Genomic DNA, 22,228 nt, shown 5'->3' with positions numbered 1-22,228 from the left:
GGAATTTAGAATGTCATACGTCAGATTTTATATACTATTTTCTATTTTAGTTAAAAAAATAAGAAACTAGAAATTACAATAATTGCTTTAATTAATTCAACTATTTCAATAAGATCTGTTCTGTTTATTTACACAACTATGTTAAAAGCAAACGATATTTATTTATAGTAAATATATCATGAAAATAAGGTAAATTAATAAAATATATAATGGTATTGCTATTGACACAGACTTTGACAGTCCGTCATTTAGCCTTAGGCGATATTGTCTGTGCTTTTATAATAAATAAAAGTATCAATCGATTTTAGGGTGGATCATTTATTATGTTTTTATTTAGGAAGAAATTAAATGAGGGACTTAATTAATATATGTGAAAATGGGGACTCAAAAACCAGGAGAATGGGCGAACACCCTCATTGTAAGATTCGAAGAACAAGTAAGTTAAAATATCACTACGTTAATAATAGTTTAATGCATACACCGGATTATTAATTTGTAAATAACACCCATGTAAATAATTCGTATTTTCGCTTCTAACAAATGTAATGTTACTTTGTGATACATTTAATGTCATAGTATAGCCACACACCACCCACACATTTTAAATTTTATTTATTAAAATTATGAAATCGCGCTAGCCGTGTGCTATGTATTGGATTGATCAATTAAAATTACTCTAAAAAACAGAACGTTATCTACTAATATATGCCGCATTGCTTTTTGCATTATTGTATTTACCATTATTGCAGTAGCACTTTTTCTATTATTGTTTTACAGTTACCATATAAAACTGGTGCTCAAAATCTCCACTCTCGCATAAATGAGGAGCAGTGCAAGGCTTGTTTGGTGCAGATCAGCCGACACAGGTTTTCCCTTGTTATATCTGGCCTCACAAAAATACTTCAGAGAGTTAATGAGCTGGTAAGTACTGTTTATTTTGTGTGGTATATTAAATAGATTTGTAGCCCAATTGGAAGTTTTCCTGACTACCTCTCTGCTGAACAGGTATATTACAGTATATACAGTATAAAACAATTATTATTTTAAAACATCATTTTAAAAACCTTTTATATTTTTTATTTAGTACTTACTCTACTTTGTACACTTATGTGGCTGTCTCAGTGACCATGTTTGCTTAATCACTTAATACATTTCGTCATATAAATACTAATACTATATATGTGAATTTATCCCTGTTAAGTATGTTCAATACACAAGGTAGTCATTATTATACAATAAACATTTTTCAGTACCAACCCACCCTAGCCACATGTGTTACTCGGCCTCTAACAGAAATAGAAAAGGGTTATCATGACAGCTTGGTCATAGTTCTAGACACATTAGAAATATGCCTCAGTTCACAACCCAAAGATACAGCCAAGTACGAGGAGGCAATGAATGTTAAGATATTATTGAGGGAAGTCTGTCAGTTTATAGGTAAGCTAGATTCAGGTTTTATTGCAATATTTCGAAATTTATGTCGTTATTTGGTTACAAACATAATAAGCTAATGTATAGTCTAACATGTGTCATCATTTTTGTTAATAATTTACACATGTCTGTTACTGTTTAGTTTATTATTTGTTATAAAGAAAACTCTTTTCATTTTTACCACAGGTGTTAGCAAGTTATTCATGGAGAGGTTATATCATCACATTTTCAATTCATTATTATTTTACAGATATAAAAAATGAGGCAAACATCCACAATACACTATTACGTCAACTGGCCAGCAAAGTATTATTTGCATTAAGTTTGAATTTCTTTAATGCGGTCTTTAATAGAATCAGTGCAAGATTACAGGTAAGTGTTATTTATAAAGTAACAGTGTTACATATGTACTTGCTGTATATTAACAAAATTAATATAGGAAAATATGTGTGCTCATGTTTTCTATATAATTCAAAAACCCTACATATATATGACAGAAGACTTTTAATTGATTTTAAGACCCTAGTCTTTTCTGTGCCAACTTTATTCGTTGATTCAATGGATCCTTTTTGTGAATTAAGACAGGACAGTCAGATTTTATTTTGATTTTCTTATGAATTTTTTAGGAACTTGCAACTAGCTCAGATGAAAACCCCGACTATATAGATATAGAACTGATACAACACATTAATATTGATATATTGAGGCTTATACGGCTTTTTACAGGTAATAAGTAATAATATGTATAAATATAATAGTGGTGAATCTGTCAATCTATGTATCACAAATGGTTTTTATTTGTTATCTATCAAAATAAGTTTCTTAAAGTATATATGTACACATGCTACATCTTTTTAGGTCTAGATTTTAGAAACCATCACCTCGGGGAACACTACTCTATTTATATTATATACAAGATAGTTACGTTAGTTTCTTTTATTATAATTGTTACCTGTGCACCTGAGTTAGCTAAAGAACATATTTTTTTTAGAATGTATTCAGAAGTTTAAATTATTAAGAAAATACACGCCGACAGTTTTGGTTATGTCGCTTGAGAAAGCAGTCTGGAATTGGATGGATACATATCCTCAAGTAAGTTTTTGTTAAAAAAAAATATATGCGGTAGATTTTTTAATTCAATAAATGTGTATATAGGATACTATTAAACCATTCTGAATATGCACAGGCAATAATGACCCATAAACTTAGGCATAGACATAGGCATAACATTTATTACTAACAAAACACAAAGGAACACACCACAATATAATAATAAAAATAAAAAATAAAATACGTTTATCTTGGAACATAAGATCATCAAGGTATCTTCCACGTCATTAAAGTCGAACCTGTAGGCATCCCTAATCATCGGCAAAGAAGATAGATGGTGTAGGCCGAGAGAAAAAGCCAGCGTAAAAAACTCTCGGTATTTTTAAAAAAGCATATCATCAAACAATACTACAATAGGCAAATAATAATCAAAGAAAAAAACTAAGAATTCTAGATAACAGTTTTTTTATTAAAGAACATGGTATGTTTTAAGTGTGTGTGTTCTGTGGTTGTAATTGGCCCTGACTACAACAGTTTATCCACTTAAAGTCTCAATAATTGCTCAGTGTGTTCATATATAACCCTATGCCTATGACAAGTATCGTAACTTTCCAGTAGTAAAATAATTTTTAAAATCGTCATATTAGTGTGGATACGATAAATATTACTTGTAGTTAAGTAAAATTTCACTAGGTTAGATATTTAAGACAGAAAATACATCTTAAAAAAACAAAGATGTTGAATTTCAGCTATTATTGTCTCTAACTAAAATATTCCTGTATAAACCAGAGATACTGCTGGTCTTGATCTTGGGAACACATATTTGTGTCTGTTTGTGTTGTAGTAATTCTAATAAGTAGATCAGTCTTCTGTGTCAGACACACGCTGTAGTCTTTTACGACTCTGTGGAATGTATAGATTAAAGTTTATTGACACTCAATTGAGGTTCGGACCTAACAAAAAATGAGGTTTATCTACGCTAACACTGCTGCTTACACGAATAATACTTCGGTATCTCTTTCGTGATAATTTTTCTTAGGATTGAGAGGAATATATCATATGATTAAAAATTTGCAGGAATTTCTTCACGTACAATCACGGCCTAACGAAGAGTTAAGTAGATGTTGCGATACGCTATTTGATATATTGCAAGATAGTTATTCGGAAAATAAGAAGACCCGTGCTGCTATGTGGCCTCTCCAGATTATGTTGCTGATTTTGAACCCTGTAAGTTATGAGATAAGGTTGATTTTTGTATAATTCTACAGTAATTGTTTGTAATATACTCACAGTGGTTGTTTGGAAGAAATCGCTCTAAAGCGATAAGGCCGCCAGTTGCTTTTCATTAATTTATGTTTAATATATATATATATATATATATACTTTACCTTTTATGTAATGCAACGAAGTTTTTATAAATAAATAAATAATTTCATAAAAATAGTTATAGCCTTTAATTTAGAAACTTTTATGTTTAAATGAGTTTCATTTCGTTTAGGGTATAACATAAATCAGTGGCGCTACGAGCTCTTTAGCTCTTGGCCTCAGATTTCTGAATCTGTTTCATCATTTTTCAATCTAATAGGCAAGTAGGTGATCAGCGTACTGTGCCTGACGCACGTTGTCAACTTTTTGTGTTTAAGGCAAGTCAATCCTCACGATGTTGTCCTTCACCATTCGAGCGAATTTTAAATGCGGACATAGAAAGTCCATTGGTGCACAACCGGGGATCGAACCTACGACCTCAAATATGAGAGTTGCAAGCTGAAGCCACTAGGCCAACTCTGTTCAATCATTAAGGGAATACAGTATTTTAAACATGAGTTTTTTTACAGAAAGTTTTGGAGGAAATAGTCAATGCGGATAGTGGCGCCCCCTGCAGCCCACGGCATTCCAAGAAGAAACACTTTATCGATGCTGTCAAGCGGGGATTGAGTAAGTTTTTATTACAATTTAATATTTTGATCCCCCCTTTTTTATTGAAAAGGAAATGATACAAATAAAATAAAAGATACTTGTGTGTACACGCGTTAGGAATTATACTTCTAAGGCGTAACAAGATCAAAATCTTTTCAAAATTATGTATATTATACGTTTGTAGAAAAAATGACACAATAGAAAACCGGTATTTAATGCATTGAAAGTTTTTTATATTGGTTATCTAGTTAAATCAGGTCTCTTTAAATATCACAAAATAAATCTCCATCATAAAAAAGTACATTTTTTATTTTAGCTTCAGGGTTTTTTGTGACAGTGTGCGAGCGCATCGTAAAAAATACTCTTTTAAAGAAAAACACTTTTTAACGGATTATAGTTATGTATTATTGTATTTAAACTTATAATTATTTGTACATAATTTTAAATTTAAACCGTTAAAAAGTGTTTTTCTTTAAATGTGTAAAAGTTATGTTAATAAAAGACAATAAAAAATACTCTTACAATTTTTCCATCTCGCACCAAAAGAAGTATAACCGATAACTTTTAACGCAATGAAATATTATGTATGTATATTTCTAGGTCCACAGAACAACTCGAAACAGATGACGGAAGCAGCCGTTCTCACTTGTGTAAAACTTTGCAAGGCTTCAACCTACATCAATATATCGGACTCTGGGAATGTCACTTTTGTACTTGTCAAATCTGTCATTAATGACCTGAAGGTATTTATTATATTTAATAGATTCGTCTCTCCTCCCTGAGGTGGTAGGTTCGAACCCCGGCTGTGCACCAACGGGTTTTCTATGTGCGCAGTTAACATTCGCTCGAAGAAAACATCGTAAAGAAACCAGCTTGCTGCAGACCCAATAAGTCGACGGCGTGTGTCAGGCACAGGAGGCTGATCACCTACTTGCCTATTAGATTATAAAATGAAACAAATTCAGAAATCTGAGGCCTAAACCTAAATAGGTTGTAGTGCTACTGATTTATTTTTTATATAGTCTGAGAACTAAATTCCTTTTAAAGAAAACCTACAAAGTGCACTAAACAGTTTTACATATATTAACATATTGTATTAACTGAGACTTTATTAGTTTCTATAACTTTTGGAAGTTAACTATTCTTATATGACATTTGTATGACTTTATATGGCTGACTGTGCGTTTTTTATGTAATTTATCAATATCATGTACATTTGCAAATAAACGATATATATAGAATATTAAAGAAATATTGCACTACAAATTGTCATATTAATTTCAGACACTTCTGTTCAATCCATCGAAAGCCTTCTTCCGAAGCAATTACAACGCGAGTTATTCGGATTTGGACCTTATGACGGATTGCTTTGTCTCGCTGTTCCGAATAATGCCGCATACAAATGACGCAATGAAAGTATGCCTAAATTTGAACAGCAATAGTTTCTATCATTCGGTCATCGTCAACTCGCTGTTGAGGTAGGTTCTGTATGGTTATTTCTGCTTTTCCATTATATATCCATATTTTTGAGTGGCATGGAAGTTATTTGGTCACTTCTTATTTAAAAAAAATGTTGTATGGTTGTATGAAACCACGATAAAAGTGAAACTTTTTTTTTCTTATTAAAGACATTTAACTAAAAATTTTTGGGATAATATTCCATTAAGGGTATAAGATCGCTTTATCAATCTTTATACTTGGAAAATTGAAATGATAATGGGACTAATAAAAGTAGACTAAGTCTCCAACTAATATTTTTATTGAATTCTGTTAGAGAGTACGACATACATAATACTTAACAATTATTTAGATTATATACACATATTGAAATAGCGTGGAGCAATGGCACAAATGAATAATAGTCTATACACTACACGGTCAGCTGCAGCGAACTATGTGCGCCGCCATATTGGCCTTGGCTGCTATGACGAGCGCCTTTCACTTTATCCCTACTCTGCGGCCGACCGTCACGCGACATGCGCCACACAGACCAAAAAGTTTCAGTGTCAGTCACTGGAGTATACTTCCCAATCAGATTGACAAATGATCCTGAAACCATCACAGAAGTCTGAGGCACAGAACTAAAAAGGTTGTAGGGCCTAATAAATAAATACTTTATTCTCTTAAAACCAAAGATTTTGATAAGAAATGTTATCAACTGACTTTTTATCCACCAGTTTAATGTTCAGATGTGTCTGAAGGGCTACCCGGCTCCATATCTTCGATGGACCATCTGTCCGTCTTTTTATCTGATTTTGTTTATTACGACTGAAACTATGGCTTTTATTTAAATTATCTAGATTTAGTGATTATCTTTTCAGATTCGATTGACTTATGCAAAGTTATTTTATACTTTTTTATTAAATACTAATTAAGTTTACTTCTACATATTTTTATAGGATAATAAACCAGCCACGCCTACCATGGTGGCCCCAAATAGAGTTGCTATATCCTCGCGCTGCGGAGTTGCGTGCAATGTTCACAGATACCTTGAATAAGGCTACACAGGTAGGAATTCCTATTACCTATTTCTGCCCATTAGCCAATATGTTAGTCTTCCGAATGGGTGTGTATTTGATACGTTTTGACATAAGTAATGCTTAATGCAAATTGTATCTTTATATTTATAACGCACTCGCGAGCCTTCTAGCATCGAGTGTCCATGGGCGGCGGTATCACTTAACATCAAGTGAGCCTTCTGTCCGTTTTCCCCCTGTTCTATAAAAAGAAATCTCAATCTAAGTCATGCCTCGAAAAGTGTTAAAATCTTAAGATTCCAATTAAATATAGTGTTTGAACGCACGTCATCATCTAAAAGCTATGTAATACATAGGCTATGTGTTTGAATCCAGTTCTCATATAAAACTTTGTAATATTCGTTAGATTTTTAAATATTTATTAGTAGCGCGCATATTAGTAATCTTAATTCCGTTCGGCTTGTGATGGCCGGATAGTTCGGTTTAAAAGGCCGGCAGCGCAATCGCGAGCCTGGCATTGAGAGTGTCCATGGGCGGCGGTATAACCTAACATCAGATGACCCTTCAGCCCGTTTGCCCCATAAACCCAAAAAAAATAAATTTAATTTAATTATATTTTTAGGGATATATAGCACATACTCCATTACGTATGATATCGCTGTCATTGAAGCCGAAGGAGAGTAAAATAGAAGAAATACCAATGTACAAAACATTGCTATTGTATTTGGTAAAACTGATACATGCAGATCCAATGCTGATGCTGAGTGTAAGTTCTTTGGGAAGTTTTTAATGTGCAGGGGAGGATTGTGAATTGTTGAAATAATCTTAGTGGTAAATCTACGCTAATATTATAAAGAGGAAAACTTTGTTTGTTTGTTTGTAATGAATAGGCTCATAAACTACTGGACCGATTTTAAAAATTCTTTCACCATTCGAAAACTACATTATCCACGAGTAATATAGGCTTTATTTAATTTTGAACAAAAATAGGGATCCGTAAGATATTAGGGTTTTTCGGACACAAGGTGTAAAAATTCAACCAAAAAAGTTACTTATTTTGTGTACCCTGCCTAATAAACTATTAAAGATAGAACCATAAAATGTAACTAAGTAATTGTAGATCTTATAAATATCTACAAAAAAAGTCCGCGACACACTATACCTATCTATGTCGAGTGAGGCACAATAACCATAAATGATATACATGGCAAAACATACACACAAATATAAAAAAAGTACTTAATCATTCTAGGAAGTTTAATTCATTACAAATTGATTTTATTTCACTATCTACTGAAACAGCACCATCTTCCACTTGTCCGTATTCAACGAGCGACTCGAAATCGTATCATAAACCGATAAGATTTTCAAACTTCGTCATTTTATTTTTCAACCTGTTGTATAGAACCCAGGACGTTCAGGTGTAGAGATCCAGTCAGCGACGACTGAGCTCATAAATGGTTTAGTATCATTAGTACATCATACCGACATGGGGGAAATATCACAGGAAGCGATGGACGCGTTGCTGTCACTACATAAACCTGATATGGTACAGATGTGGAACCCTGAAGCACCCCTCAATACTTTTTGGGATATAAGGTCAGTTTTGTCTCTTTAACAAAAAAAACCGTAACGATAAAGATGGCAGAATGACCCTAGAAATATCAAAATTAAGACGGTTGTCTGATGGCAACGTGCTTGTATATATAAGTATCTTATGTTAAAAAATAAATGTAATGAAAAACCTTGTATTAAAATATTAAACATAATCGGATAGGTTTAATTTTTTTGATGAGTTATACAATATAAATGATGATATCAAAAATATCGGGGTCCCCAATGGATGCAAATAGCTCGGGATAGAGAAAGATGGCAAGCCTTGAAGGAGGCCTTTACCGGAGAGGGTTCCTGATTCATACTAACTGTTAAAAATATTTACTAACATAGATTAACAAGATATAAGTGGATTAGGAAATAATTTAAGGCTTTATTTTTTTAGCTCTCAAGTAGTCTACAGTATTAGTCAAAAGCTCATACAACGTCAAATAAGCAATTACAGAGAAGTGTTGCGTTGGTTACGGGACGTACTCATCTGCAGAAACGAGTTTTTATCCAAGCACAAGGAGTACGCCAATGTTGGATCTCAGATTCCGATTTGCAAACAGGCGCATATTAAGTTAGAGGTAAGATTTAAAGTTTTGGTCCTTCGAGCCGGTAATAATTCTTTTTTTCAGCAGCAGAATGGAGATCGACATTTGAGAGTTTACAAACCAGCGTGTTTTAGTGATTGATTTTATCCATCCATCAATTTGTATTTTTATGTGTGAGCAACTAACAAAGTAATGTTAAATGTATATTTGGTCCTTCGATACGGAAGAAAGCTATTTTGATTTAAATGTGTTTTCAAGTAATTGACTACTGAAATATCTTTAGAGTTTTTTTTGTATTGTAGGTTGTATTTCTCATGTGTCTCTGGTCCATCGATACGGAAGCTGTTCTAGTTGCAATGTCCTGTTTCGCCCTGCTCTGTCGTGAAGCGGATATAAGATGTGGCGCAGATGACTTGTCCACGCACTGTCTGTTGCCCAATTACACAGTCTTCCAGGAGATAGCTCAGACCTCTACGGTTTTGACAACATGTGAGTTGAACTAAAATTGAATTTAATAAAAACATAAATTATTTTGTACTTAAAATTAACACAACGGATTTTTTTATTACTTACACCAAACAAATTGTAAACGATTCAGTCAACAGCGTGCCAATTCTTAAAAGGCTAGCAACGCACTTGCGAGTGTTTTAGACTCAGTCTTTTTAGACTAGTCTCATCATCAGTGTCTCATCATCATGTGAAAAAATACAAGAAAAATCCTTTTTCATAATATTGTAATTTCATGTACTTATCTATTGTTATAATTATGTGTCTATTTTAATTTTAATACTTTTATGCAAGCAGCCTCTAAAGATGCCGGAACTCGTTATCCGAATAATATATATAGTAAGTTATTTAACAAAGAATTTAAATATTTCAAAACTGTTTTCCAATGGCAATACTCATAGTATATGATTTTGTCCAATTCACAAAAAAAAAAAATATCAAATGCTCAGGTACAGCCGCTCTTCAGAAGAGGATAATGGCTTTGCTAAGGAAAATTGAACACTGCGTGAACGGTATACAACCCGTTTGGGAGGAAACGTTTCGATGTTGGTAAGAATTAATTTTATTTTATATACAAATATTATCGAAACAATCACGTGGACCAAGTTGTGAACGATTCAGTATTAATAATTATTAATATATATATATACGATATTTATTAATATGTATACGATTTTAATATCGTTCAAGAGCGTTCAAGCCGGCTTTAAGAATTGGTAACTTGCAGGTCTTGGCATGATACATGGGATCACTTAACATCAGGTTAGCCTCCTGCCCGTTTGCCCCCTGGTCTATAAAGAAATATGTTAGGAGTATGATATATTATGAAGTTAGTGAAATATTAGAAAAAAGTCTATAAGAGAATAAGAATTGATGTATAAATAACCGTACATCCATCAGGGATTCCCTGTGCAAGTTACTCCAGAAGTATCCCAAAGGGTTCGGGATGATGGAGGATGGTACCGAACCACTCCATAGAGCCAAGAGGCGTGTTTCACATCATACGAGCGCAGAACATGACTTTGAGGTAATATAGCGTTTGATTCGTTTTTAATTTAGATGTCTTATCCATTTCGAGTCTCTTGCTTTAAGTTGTATTTTAAAATATACACAAAAGCTTGGCATTTTTATTTTAATTATTTTCCAATGTGGTATCTTCACTGGAATTTCTGGAAATAAATACTTTGAAATTCACATGTCAGGTTTCTAGTAGGAGCTTTGTTCATTTGTATAGCAACATGCCTTATATACCGTGTAGATATTATATACCATAATATATACCAAGTAGATATTATACGTCACAATAAATACCTCATATATATTTTACGCCATAATATATACCAAGCAGATATCATACTTCACAATATATAGCGAGTAGATATTATATCCCATCCCAATATATACCAAGTAGATATTATACGCCACAATATATAGCAAGTAGATATTATACGTCACAATATATAGCAAGTAGATATTATACACCACAATATATACCATGTAGATATTGTGGCGTATACAAGTGCACTATGCTATAACTTTCATACTACGATTTAACTTTTAGATGCAAATACAGGAGTGGGCAAATATAACGTCATTTTTGTGCGCGTTGGGTGGCGTGTGCTTACAACGAAAACCTACTACTGTATGGGCACTTGGTCATGGTAAATTATACTATACATATTTGGCTTTATCTTAAAATTAAACGTATGCTACTCTTTTATTTCATATTTCTAGCTTTCTGGTAGTTTTTCATTCTCTTTCCACTGTGTCATTCCAAGAAGAGATTTTTTTGACTCATCTGTCATCACGAGCGCTATTTCCATTTCAAAGACGGCGTATACTGTTTTTTAACTGAATAATAGAATCTTTAGTATAGCGATTTATAGTCCACGTTTTTAAAATTTGTATACACATTAATTATTTTTTCAGATTCAAGAAAATATCATGTATTAGCAAATAGTACGCAGGAAGTTCAATACTGTCCTGTTACTCAGTAAGTATTTAAATATATGTAATTGTATATATTTTTTACCGGTTACTTATTTTTTTACAAAAGCTAGCCAACGCTCGACACATTCTCGTATATGTGCGTAACAAAGTCATGTCAAAGACAAGTCACATGTCAGAAGTGAAACTTATTTGTAAATTAATTATTACTCAGGTTAAAGCTTAAATACATGTTTATGTACCAGTATACGACCACTCCATGTATTTGTATATCTATATTCACACTGTTTATACACTGTATATGTTGTAATTATAAGACCTGTGTTTTCAATTGCCATCTAAAGTTCTAATATGTACTAAACGAATACATCAACAAATAGCGTGTGTTCTTCTTGATCTCCCTTTCTCACTCTCTCTCAATCGGTTTCAATCTCCCTTTTCTACGACAAAAACGCTGCACATCTTCGTGACGTTTCATTCGTAAAAATCTCATGTGCCTTCTCAAGTTTCACTTCACTTTAAAATCTTTACCAAATTCAAATTCAAAATTCAAATAATTTATTTGCTAGAATTAGTCTTACAATTAGTTATATAAATTACAAAAATCCGCCACATATGAATAGGCATGCAAATGTCATCTTATATTTTATTTATTTGATCTATTGAATAACAAGACTGGTTATCAAATCCCACATTTAGAAAAATGACAGCGTAGAGCTAGTTATACACCAATATTTGTAAAAATTCCTATCCAAAAAATACAACGATTTAAACGTTAGGCTTATTTTTCTTGTATTTAATAACATCTGAAGTGATGTTCCCCACGTTAATTTCAAACCTATGATCTAGGTAGTGGCCCACGCTATAAAAGCACCTTGCCTTTAAGAACCCAATCATAAATAAAATAAAACCATAAAAACCATTAACTTTATGACACCTTAATCATAGATATTTTCTTTAAACTCATTTCAGATTTATCGGCCAACTTCTTCGTCTCTTGCTGTGTAATAACGAACGCTTTGCGGCTCATATACAATGCCATGTGAAAGAGCTGGTTGGAAAGGAAATGTCTCCAGCCCTCTATCCCATACTGTTTGATCAAATTAAGGCAATTGTTGATAAGTTTTTCGATCAACAGCAACAAGTAAGTTGATTAAAATATAATAAGTTTATCTATTTTTATGATTATTCGTATGCTAGTTTCTTCCATAGCTGACGAGATCTTTGGGAGTAGTAAATGAAAATTTTGACCATTTTTAATATTGCATAGCTACCGATATAAATAAATAATAGTGTATTTAATACGTAATATTTCTAGTTATATATTTACGTCAGTTAACTGTTGCGATCTCGTCTCTGAATCAAAAACTAAAGAACACAGCTGTATACGATATTAACATGTAGGTAATGTAGGTAATTAATGAAGGTGAAGCACTTAGCTTACGTAATACGTTCTATATATAGGGGGAAGTCTTTGATATTCCTTTTTGGTGATTACGTCAGAAGTAATTATTTACTTTTTTACATACATATTGTCTTTGTCTGAAAACGCAACGCATTTTCGAGGATTCCTTCAAAATATTATTACGTTTATGTACTATTATTTTTGAGAGCTTTGCTTACTTTTGCTGATAAGAGAAAAGGGGGGGGGGGGGTAATTATAATAACTGCAGTAAATCTGCTGTTTTAATTGCCTGTTTTTGAGGTTCATAAGTGTAGTGTTACCTGTATGAATACATTATTTTGAATTTGAATTTCAGAGGCGTACGTCAATGATTAATTGATTGTATACGTAAAAGTATACGCTTTATTAAAACACTACATGTACCTTGGTTTTAGGTGGTTTTAACAGAAATGAACACCCAGTTTGTGGAGCATACGATATTTATAATGAAGAGTATTCTCGATAATAATAATAGTAACAAGGGGGTGGGACAGCCTGAGCATCTCAGTAGTACGTCTATTGAGGGATTGATGCTGGCGATTGTAAGGTAAATATTAATGTTATTATTATATATTATTATTATGTTAATAAATCTCTTTTATACTTTCTGAATTTGACCCAAGTCACCGGAGTATTCCAGTCATACCATATACACTTGTATTAATTTAGTAAATACAAGTTTGTGTGTATACTTTAAATTTGTCAATACTTAAAATCAGTTTTCGAAATTTAGGAAAATTGGGAGAATCCCACAGTACTAAAGACTTAACTATAATAGCAAGTTAGCATTGTATGAATAGTAGTTGTTGTTGATATTGTATATTTAGTTATATGCTATTTTAGATGTTATCGTAATGGTTTAACGTTCAAATATTAGGTCATGCAATTTTTGGAGAGTATTGACGTTACGCGTTACATAGGGGGGGGGGGGGGTTATGTAACGCGTTACGTGGGGGGGGGGGGGGGGTATGTAACGCGTAACGTTTTTCTGTACCCAATAGTAAAACGTTCCGTGACTACCCAGTGACTCTTTATACCTTAAGGTTACCATTATGTGGTGTAAAGAACCGGAAAGTCCAAAAAGAAAATTATATACCCGTCCGGCATCGTAACGCCAAAAAATCGTTACATAATACTTGAACGCTCCCTTAGTACATAGCATAGTGTATGTGATTAAATAAATAAGACATATTTTGTCATGAAAGACACGTTGCCATGGTAACCTCTAGTCCACGTCCACGAAAATACAGATATATATTATCCATGCAGGTATGTCCGTCACTTGGACATGACAGTCCTCTCGGTGCATATAAAGACGAAGTTGTGCCAAGTTGTGGAAGCCATGATGAGGAGACGAGATGACTTATCATTTAGACAGGTTAGTTTTTACTATATACAGTTCATACAGTTCAAAAACTTGAATTATAAATAACTTTAAATCCATCTGAAATCAGCCTCTTGGCTTTTATCAGATTTTATGAGTTATCCATTTTTTTTATTCTGTTATTTGTAAACTGTCAGACACAAACACTGAACATGGTTTCCAAGAGGCCCAAAGCTTGACGTGTTACTGAAGTCTCATTTTGTATCGCATTATAATATAATAAATATAAATAATAACGTTGTATATTGTTCTTTATAGGAAATGAAATTTCGCAACAAAATGGTGGAGTATGTGACTGATTGGGTTTTGGGAACTAGCCATCAGATTGCACCGCCTTTGAGGGCTGATGCTTCATCTATTACAAGGTACTCTTCTGAATTAAAAAATATTGTCTTCTGGGGGGACTGGGGGCCTTTGTATGAGTCTGGGCTGAGGACCAACAATCACTGCATGGCCACGATTTTTTTCGTAATATATAAATATATGTTATTTTGTTTATGTATGTAGATAACCATAAAAATACGTATTATTATTTTTTTCAATACGACCAATAAATGGGTCAAATTTGTTCCTTTTTCAGAGTAGAACTTTATTTGTAACAACACTTATGAAATGTCAGAATTCTACGGAATGAAAAATCATAGTATAGATAGTTAGTGCCTGCTCTGAATGAAATCTATTAAATAAATTAGTCTAGCATATAAATAGTAAAATTTAGGTTTGCAATATACATAATAAAAATGTAACTGACAATTACAATGTATAATAATAATAATAGCCTTTTTTATCGGACATTTCGGCGTATTCTTTATTTTTATTTTTCGTAGATTGATTCTTTCTTCCATTTCTGCTTGTCCGCTTGCCAGGTGGCAAAGGCCTCCTCCAATCTACTCCATTCTGGCCTTTCTAAGGCCACTCTACCCCATGTTGTTCTCTAACCTGGATAGAGTTTGTTTACTGTTTTCTTTATAATTTAGTTTTTTATTTATTTTTGGAGGGTTTCGGTCTAATTCTCCACGGGGACCAGCCGGGTTGGGGCTTTTGTTGTTGTTTTCTCTGTTACTATTTACCTTAATCTTAATCTCGTATGACAATTACAATGTACACTAAAATAATTAAATCTATTATAGATCATTTTTAATACATTAGTTAGTGTAAAGTGAGATGTAACATTGTGTAACAGGCATGTGATGTGTCCCAGAGAGCTGGACCAGGCCTGTATGGAGGCTGTGGCAGCCTTGCTCAAAGGCCTGCCTCTGCAGCCCGAGGAATCCGATAGAGGGGACCTCATGGAGGCCAAAAGTCAGCTGTTTCTTAAGTGAGTAATTTAGACATAGACATATTATTTATTACAAACAAAACACACACACATAAATACACAACACAGCAGTAATCAAAGAGAAAATAAAAGATATAATTTCACATTTGTTTTTATTTAATTGTGCTAATTTTATTTCCATGATATGGCATCCATAGGATTGTAACATAAACATATTGAAATAAAATGAAATCGTTTATTTGCTAAGATGGAGTGGTACAATTTGATAGATATAAATTGGCATTCAAATGTGATATTAATTAATTGTATCTCATATTCAATGATCAAATTTTATTTTATTGAATCTTCCTCCACCATTGTACACAACCACAAAGGGTCGTGCTCGTTCCGTGCGTATGTGTGCGTGCACGTAGATAATCTGCAAGTAGCGCGGGAGCTTTGTGACTGTTGGGTACATGTATAGTGTATACTATATACATTTATTTAAACTTTATGAGTTTTAGTGTCTCTTCCGAATGTCAAATTTAAATCAATTCATCTTATAAATTTAAACGCTTCTTTTTTCTTACGAACATAACAGTTTTTTTTGTATAAACATATGATGGAAAGTGACAAATGACGTTACGCGCTAACTCTCTTTCACTCTACCTCAAATATTTATCATCTTTAACCGCCAGCAACCCTTATTTGCGACCAGATTTAATTAGGCAACCTCATATGAAAATTAATAGAAAAAAATTAGCTTCAATTTGGCATATAATTAATAGATAACCGTTATAAACGTATACATATATTGAAATCATACCTGTTTACACTTGGCTGCGAAGAGGTGCGGCCATGTGCGCAACGGCAACCGTGATTTTTTAGAATCTTCATATTAATTACCGTGATGTAGACGTTATTTTATTTAAAAATTAAATGAACGTAATCTTTTACCAAAAATCAATTCAAAATAATTTAATTAAAAAAAAAGGCGGCCAAATTTTGATAGGCAACCTAGTAAATATATATTCTCCTAATTATAAATAAACGTAAAAATTTGGTTTTAAACAAAAACTCGATGAACGCACCAATACTGCAGCGGGATCTTGTACTATAATGTAAAATGTAAATTTAGCACCACCATTAAGTGTGGCAGAATATTCAAACTTTCGATTGTTCTACCACAACATTTTTGTCCCATATTCTTGCTAATTATTATTATTTTAACAGATATTTCACCCTATTTATGAACCTACTAAACGACTGCAATGAAGTGGAGATAACGGAGGGTCCCGGTCGACTAGACACGTTAAGAAAAGCGACGATTCAAGCAATGTCCAATTTACTCAGCGCTAATATTGATTCGGGGTTGATGCATAGTATTGGTGAGTTTTATTTATTCAGAAGATTCACAGCACAATACAGAAATAGATGTATATATATATATATAACATTGTGGGCCAATTACAAATCTTCACAAATAGTTTTTTTTTTATAACATACTTTGTGGTCATAGTCTTTTTGTTTAGATTATTACTGTCTGCCTCCTGCTGGATATAACTTTAAAGGGTATCAGGGTATGGTTTAAACGTCTTTTTATAGTGCCATCTCCTTGCGAAGATTGGCGATCTTCATGGTTAAATTAATATTTGAAGCACGCTTCTAAACAATGACTTGGTGCTTTGACCAAATTGTCTTAAGTTTTTCTGCGGCCAGGCCTCCATCTCCTTGCCACCTTCGTATTTTTGGAGTTACCTAAAACGTGTCAGAAATACTCAAGTTTCTTTTTCTTAACCGTCATAAGCACTTCTTTGTTCTTCTGTATTCTGTCCAGCACGGTTGTGTTTCGTATGCGGTCTGTCAAAGATATTTTAATCATACGTGGATAAACTCAGGTCTTACCTCTTTCGCTAAGAACATCGAGTAGATTTATTAAGGGATATTTCTGTCCGATTTATAAATGCTAAATATATAATGGAATTTTAAATATATATTTAAAAAAATCATGTTTAAGGTCTTTTGTGTAAGTACTTTTTGTCACTTGTACCTTGTTTATTATTATACTGATAACATGACAAACTTAAGTTTAGTGTAAAAACTTAAGTTTGTCATGTAGTCAGTTTAATAATGAGTACCTTCACAACTTGTTCGTTATTCAGTGCAGTGGTTAGCCAATCCATATCCAGTGTCAGTTGCTGGCTGTCACCTTGGCTGTGACTGTCACTTGTGACTCTTTTGATCCAGCGATAGCTGAGCGGTTCTGAGCTTTGGTTGATAACAGAATTAAATACGTAAATATTGAAATACCCATGTCCTAGTAAATCTTCAGGCACATTATTATTTTTACATCCATCCATCTCCTTCTCTAGATCTTGGCTACCATCGTGACTTGCAGACACGAGCAGCCTTCATGGAAGTACTTACCAAGATACTTCAGCAGGGCACGGAGTTCGATACACTGGCGGAAACAGTATTGGCTGATAGATTTGAACAGTTGGTGCAGCTCGTCACTATGATATCAGATAAGGTAATTTGTGCGTTTTTGTCTAAAGGTCATGGCAGATATTTGTGACCTTATAAACCATTTTAGTTACTACAGAATCTAAACAATTTTTGAAGTGAAACTTCTTTAGGCGAATGAGGGTAAAATGTTTACGGATGAAACACAATAATAATAATTATATTAGCGTCACGATGGGCAGCGTTTTTCTCGAAAAGTTAGAGAGTGATTGAGACCGATTGAGAGAGAGTGAGAAAGGGCGAACGTAGCATAATGGAAATACCCATGGAGCCAAGTGAGAAAGATTAAGAGAGAAAGTGAGATAGAGCTAACGTCGCATTACATCAACAAAATGTTTCAGGGTGAACTACCAATAGCCATGGCGCTGGCCAGTGTCGTCAGTACGTCGCAAATGGATGAATTAGCTAGGGTGTTCGTCACTTTGTTTGACGCTAAACACCTCCTCGCGCCTTTGCTGTGGAATATATTCTATCGGGAAGTTGAAGTAAGTGATAGTTGTATTTAACTTGGCGTATACGCAACGGTCGTATACCTACGGTGTTTTCATCCTTTAAGAACCTGATGATGGGAGCCGTTTATTATAATTGTAAAGCGTTAAACCCAAAATTATTTTTTTTATTCAATTTTGAAAATTTAAAGTTTTGGACCGGGTGCAAGCGTTCGACATCATATACCACATCTACATCTTCCACTGACGGAATTATCTTATCATTTCAACTAAGGAAATAGTGTCAAGGTGACCTATTAACATGTCAACGCTACCCACTTCTCTGCCAAGTCGAAACTTACCTACCACTTCCCTACCCACTTCCCTGCCCACTTACCTGCTAACTTCCATGTGAACTTGCCTGCTAACTTTCTTCTCCACTTCCCTACCCAATTCCCTGCCAACTTTCCTGATAACTTCCCAACTTGCCTGAGTAATGTGGCGATAAGTGTTTTAGTTGTATCGCGACGTAATTTTGACCAATAAATTTGAATTTTAGGTATCGGATTGTATGCAAACCCTCTTCCGCGGAAACTCTCTTGGCAGCAAAATTATGGCGTATTGCTTTAAGATATACGGACATACGTACTTGCAGAATTTATTGGAGCCTATCATTAATTCATTGTTGGAACAGCCCGAGTTGTGTTTTGAAGTGGACCCAGCTAGGTAAGACTTAGCTGATAGCTGCGGATGTATTTTTTATGTAATGCGAGGCAAACTATGTAATGGATATTTCTCGAAATTAAGAGGTAATATCAGATGTATTTCAACATTCAAGAACAATCTTAGTTTAACCAAAATTTTCTCAGTGGTTTTTGAGTTTTGACATATGAGTAACTATGTATTTGTCGTTGGAAAAATAGACACAATTTTTATCAGATAAAAAATGTCTTTGTTTGTTGATGCGTAATATCATTTGTGTAAATGAGTTTATTAATATTGAACTTAAACTGAACTTTAAAACTTGAAATAAATATAAATAATTTATTACTATGCCGGCAATTACTATAGGCAGTATGGTAATTGCTGGCTTCGAACTCTCGAGCCCTCTGGCATTGAGAATGTCCATGGGCAGCGATATCACTTAAGACGAACGTGCCTACTATAATAAAAAAATAAATCGTCTCTTTCTTTCAAATTGCATCTACGCTGTGATAGAAAGAGACGGTATTGAAAATAGTAAGATTTGGGTGTATTACAGATTGGACCCAAGCGAAGATATAGACGTAAATCGAGCCAATTTAATAGAGTTGACTAAAGAGGTTTTTGAACGAATCGTGAATTGTGCAGATATGTTTCCGCCACAGCTTAGGAGTATGTGTCACTGTTTGTACCAGGTAGGCTTTTTATTACCAACTTTAATAATAAAATACAGACGACTGTCAAAAGAGTGAGCCTGGAAGAGATCGCTCGAAATTAATAGGTCTGCCAGTTTCCCTCCTTTTAATTGAATTATGTTAATTGTATTGTTTCTGCAACGCAGTATTTATTTATAAATTGATTATTTTGATAGTTTGAATTATTGAAGGTCGCTTATAAAATATTTTGATATATTGAATAAAATCAATGTTCGGTAATCTTAAGTTGAAGGAATATTATCTTACTTGCCAAAATGCCATAAGTAAAAGCTTCCTAATTTGAAGAGTTCATCGTGCACCTGTCAATTGTTTTTGAACAATGATAGACTGGTGATGATCACTCCAAAAAAAGATTGTGTATATTTGTAATAATTGAGAGTCGAATGTAACTTCTTTCAGATTATATCCATATGAAGTTTTTTTAGCATTGGTTAGTTAACAAAACAAAAAACTAACAACAGAGCAGACCAATGTGTATTTTAAATTGAAAGTAATTGCAATACTTATGTTTAACAGGTTCTGAACAAGCGATTCTCACAATTCCCCCACACTAGTGTCGGTGCCGTCGGTACTGTGCTGTTCCTGAGATTTATTAACCCCGCAATTGGTAAAACATTTAATATACATTTTACTATTTTATTATCATGTTATTTCCCGAAGGGGTAGGCAGAGATCACAGACTCTCTCACTCTATCTCCATCTCCTTGTATCTATTTCCACTTGCTACGGTCCAGGAACGGCTAGGAACTTAAAAGATTAATTTACATGTAGCTTTGTGGACTAAACTATGAGAAAAGGAATTAGTTAAAGAATAATATAACCATTTTTAATTTCCACAATGCACTTACATTCTTCTACACTAAACCAATAATCTCATCCTTCCTCATATCTCCATCATGTAAACAGTATCTTCATTTTAGTAAGAAGTCTTTCTATTTTTCTTTATATCGTATTTTGGTAACAGTTAAGTCACAATTTCATTTTGTTGGAAGGGCGGAGTACCCTGATGTACAGTTCTCGCTGGACATAGTTCAGGGGCTTCAATATCTTTTAAAAAAATGAAACTATCTTCATTCACTTTCATGACTTTGATAGATTGATTGCACTATTACTCGTTGGTTATGGGTGCTTTCAACTTCTCCCTTTTCTAGTTCCACCTACCCAAGCAGATTTTACCTTCCACGACTGCCTTGTATATCCTACTTGTTAACCGCTTCTCATTCTTACGTTCTGGGAATGCTTTGGACATGAATGTCATTCGTATTTTTATCTGCGTCTACTTTTAACCCACATAGCGCATGCTTCTCGTTGTTGTTATAAGTTAATTAATAGAGAGAATCTTTTAAATATTTGATTTTAGTATCACCCCAAGAAATGGGCATAGTCCATCGGCCCATACCTCCGCAAATCAAGCGTGGCCTAATGCTAATGTCCAAAATACTGCAGAATATTGCCAATCACGTGGAATTCTCAAAGGAACAACATATGCTGCCATTTAACGATTTCCTAAGAGCACACTTTGAGATGGGACGCAAGTGAGTATTACAATGCACCTTCATTATGACATCTAGTTTTTTGTTGGTGTAAAAATCTTCTAGAATGTGGAATGTGAAATGCCGGTATTTATGTTATGTTAATTTGTTAACATTTTATTCAACAAAATTATTGTTTTCTTTAGACTCTGGCCCCGCTTACACAAACTTTATTAGTAGTTATATGCAAAATTTAACCCCGACTCGAGGTGAATTCTCCTTACAGGGCTATCGCGTAATTCCGGGGTATTACTGTATTCTTAAAACACAAACATTGCAAAACTTTTGTAGAACTTTCATAGTTATTTGCGTATTGTTTTTATTATATCGTTTTTTTAATAATGCTTTTCAGTATTCATAAAGCTACTTATTTCAATACTACTTACATTGTTTTAAGTGCGGTGCTGCCACATTAAAAGTGGTACATAATAATTACGTCCCTTTTATCATAAACAGTAAAAACGCACAAGTAAAGAAAATTTTTTTTTTAAAAAAGGTTTACTAACTTTTTTAAATTTTACCAATATTTAAGGATAGTTTATAATCTATAAGTCCTGTTGAAGTTGAACGCAGTTATTCATAGATTTAATTATTAGAAAAATACTTGTCATGTACAAACATCAAGATTAATATCGACTAAAGGAAAAGAACTGTTCAATGCTATGAAAGATTTGAGATGTGATACTATTTCGACAGGAAAGCCTACCTACTGGCCAACAGACAAGAATAAAATACCAGATCTTATAGATTTCTTCATATTTA

The 22,228-nt window shown here is 33.5% G+C and overlaps 1 protein-coding gene across 2 annotated transcripts in view; it reads left to right on the top strand.

The window, feature by feature from the left end:
* The first annotated feature begins 292 nt into the window (after positions 1-292).
* Positions 293-22,228, top strand: part of LOC111000502 (neurofibromin) — a 54,663-nt gene continuing 32,727 nt past the window's right edge. Inside the window, exons 1-31 of one of the 2 annotated variants that reach the window (XM_045631290.1) lie at positions 293-436; positions 778-921; positions 1,251-1,437; positions 1,682-1,803; positions 2,058-2,157; positions 2,423-2,523; positions 3,559-3,708; positions 4,317-4,416; positions 4,999-5,141; positions 5,683-5,876; positions 6,798-6,906; positions 7,498-7,641; positions 8,281-8,474; positions 8,875-9,058; positions 9,328-9,514; positions 9,982-10,081; positions 10,433-10,559; positions 11,094-11,193; positions 11,462-11,525; positions 12,452-12,623; positions 13,319-13,470; positions 14,193-14,301; positions 14,566-14,672; positions 15,491-15,625; positions 16,799-16,953; positions 17,938-18,095; positions 18,430-18,573; positions 19,076-19,242; positions 19,778-19,913; positions 20,451-20,541; positions 21,295-21,469. In XM_045631290.1, coding sequence (XP_045487246.1) covers positions 377-436; positions 778-921; positions 1,251-1,437; positions 1,682-1,803; positions 2,058-2,157; positions 2,423-2,523; positions 3,559-3,708; positions 4,317-4,416; positions 4,999-5,141; positions 5,683-5,876; positions 6,798-6,906; positions 7,498-7,641; positions 8,281-8,474; positions 8,875-9,058; positions 9,328-9,514; positions 9,982-10,081; positions 10,433-10,559; positions 11,094-11,193; positions 11,462-11,525; positions 12,452-12,623; positions 13,319-13,470; positions 14,193-14,301; positions 14,566-14,672; positions 15,491-15,625; positions 16,799-16,953; positions 17,938-18,095; positions 18,430-18,573; positions 19,076-19,242; positions 19,778-19,913; positions 20,451-20,541; positions 21,295-21,469 — 4,211 coding nt within the window. In that variant the 5' untranslated portion in view covers positions 293-376. Of the gene's footprint in view, positions 437-777; positions 922-1,250; positions 1,438-1,681; positions 1,804-2,057; positions 2,158-2,422; positions 2,524-3,558; positions 3,709-4,316; positions 4,417-4,998; positions 5,142-5,682; positions 5,877-6,797; positions 6,907-7,497; positions 7,642-8,280; positions 8,475-8,874; positions 9,059-9,327; positions 9,515-9,981; positions 10,082-10,432; positions 10,560-11,093; positions 11,194-11,461; positions 11,526-12,451; positions 12,624-13,318; positions 13,471-14,192; positions 14,302-14,565; positions 14,673-15,490; positions 15,626-16,798; positions 16,954-17,937; positions 18,096-18,429; positions 18,574-19,075; positions 19,243-19,777; positions 19,914-20,450; positions 20,542-21,294; positions 21,470-22,228 lie in introns of those variants that run through there. The other variant, XM_045631288.1, reaches the window with a different exon arrangement.

The sequence above is a fragment of the Pieris rapae genome, chromosome 15, assembly GCF_905147795.1.
Source record: "Pieris rapae chromosome 15, ilPieRapa1.1, whole genome shotgun sequence".
Classification (NCBI taxonomy): domain Eukaryota; kingdom Metazoa; phylum Arthropoda; class Insecta; order Lepidoptera; family Pieridae; genus Pieris; species Pieris rapae.
This window is presented reverse-complemented; position numbering and strand designations above follow the sequence as displayed.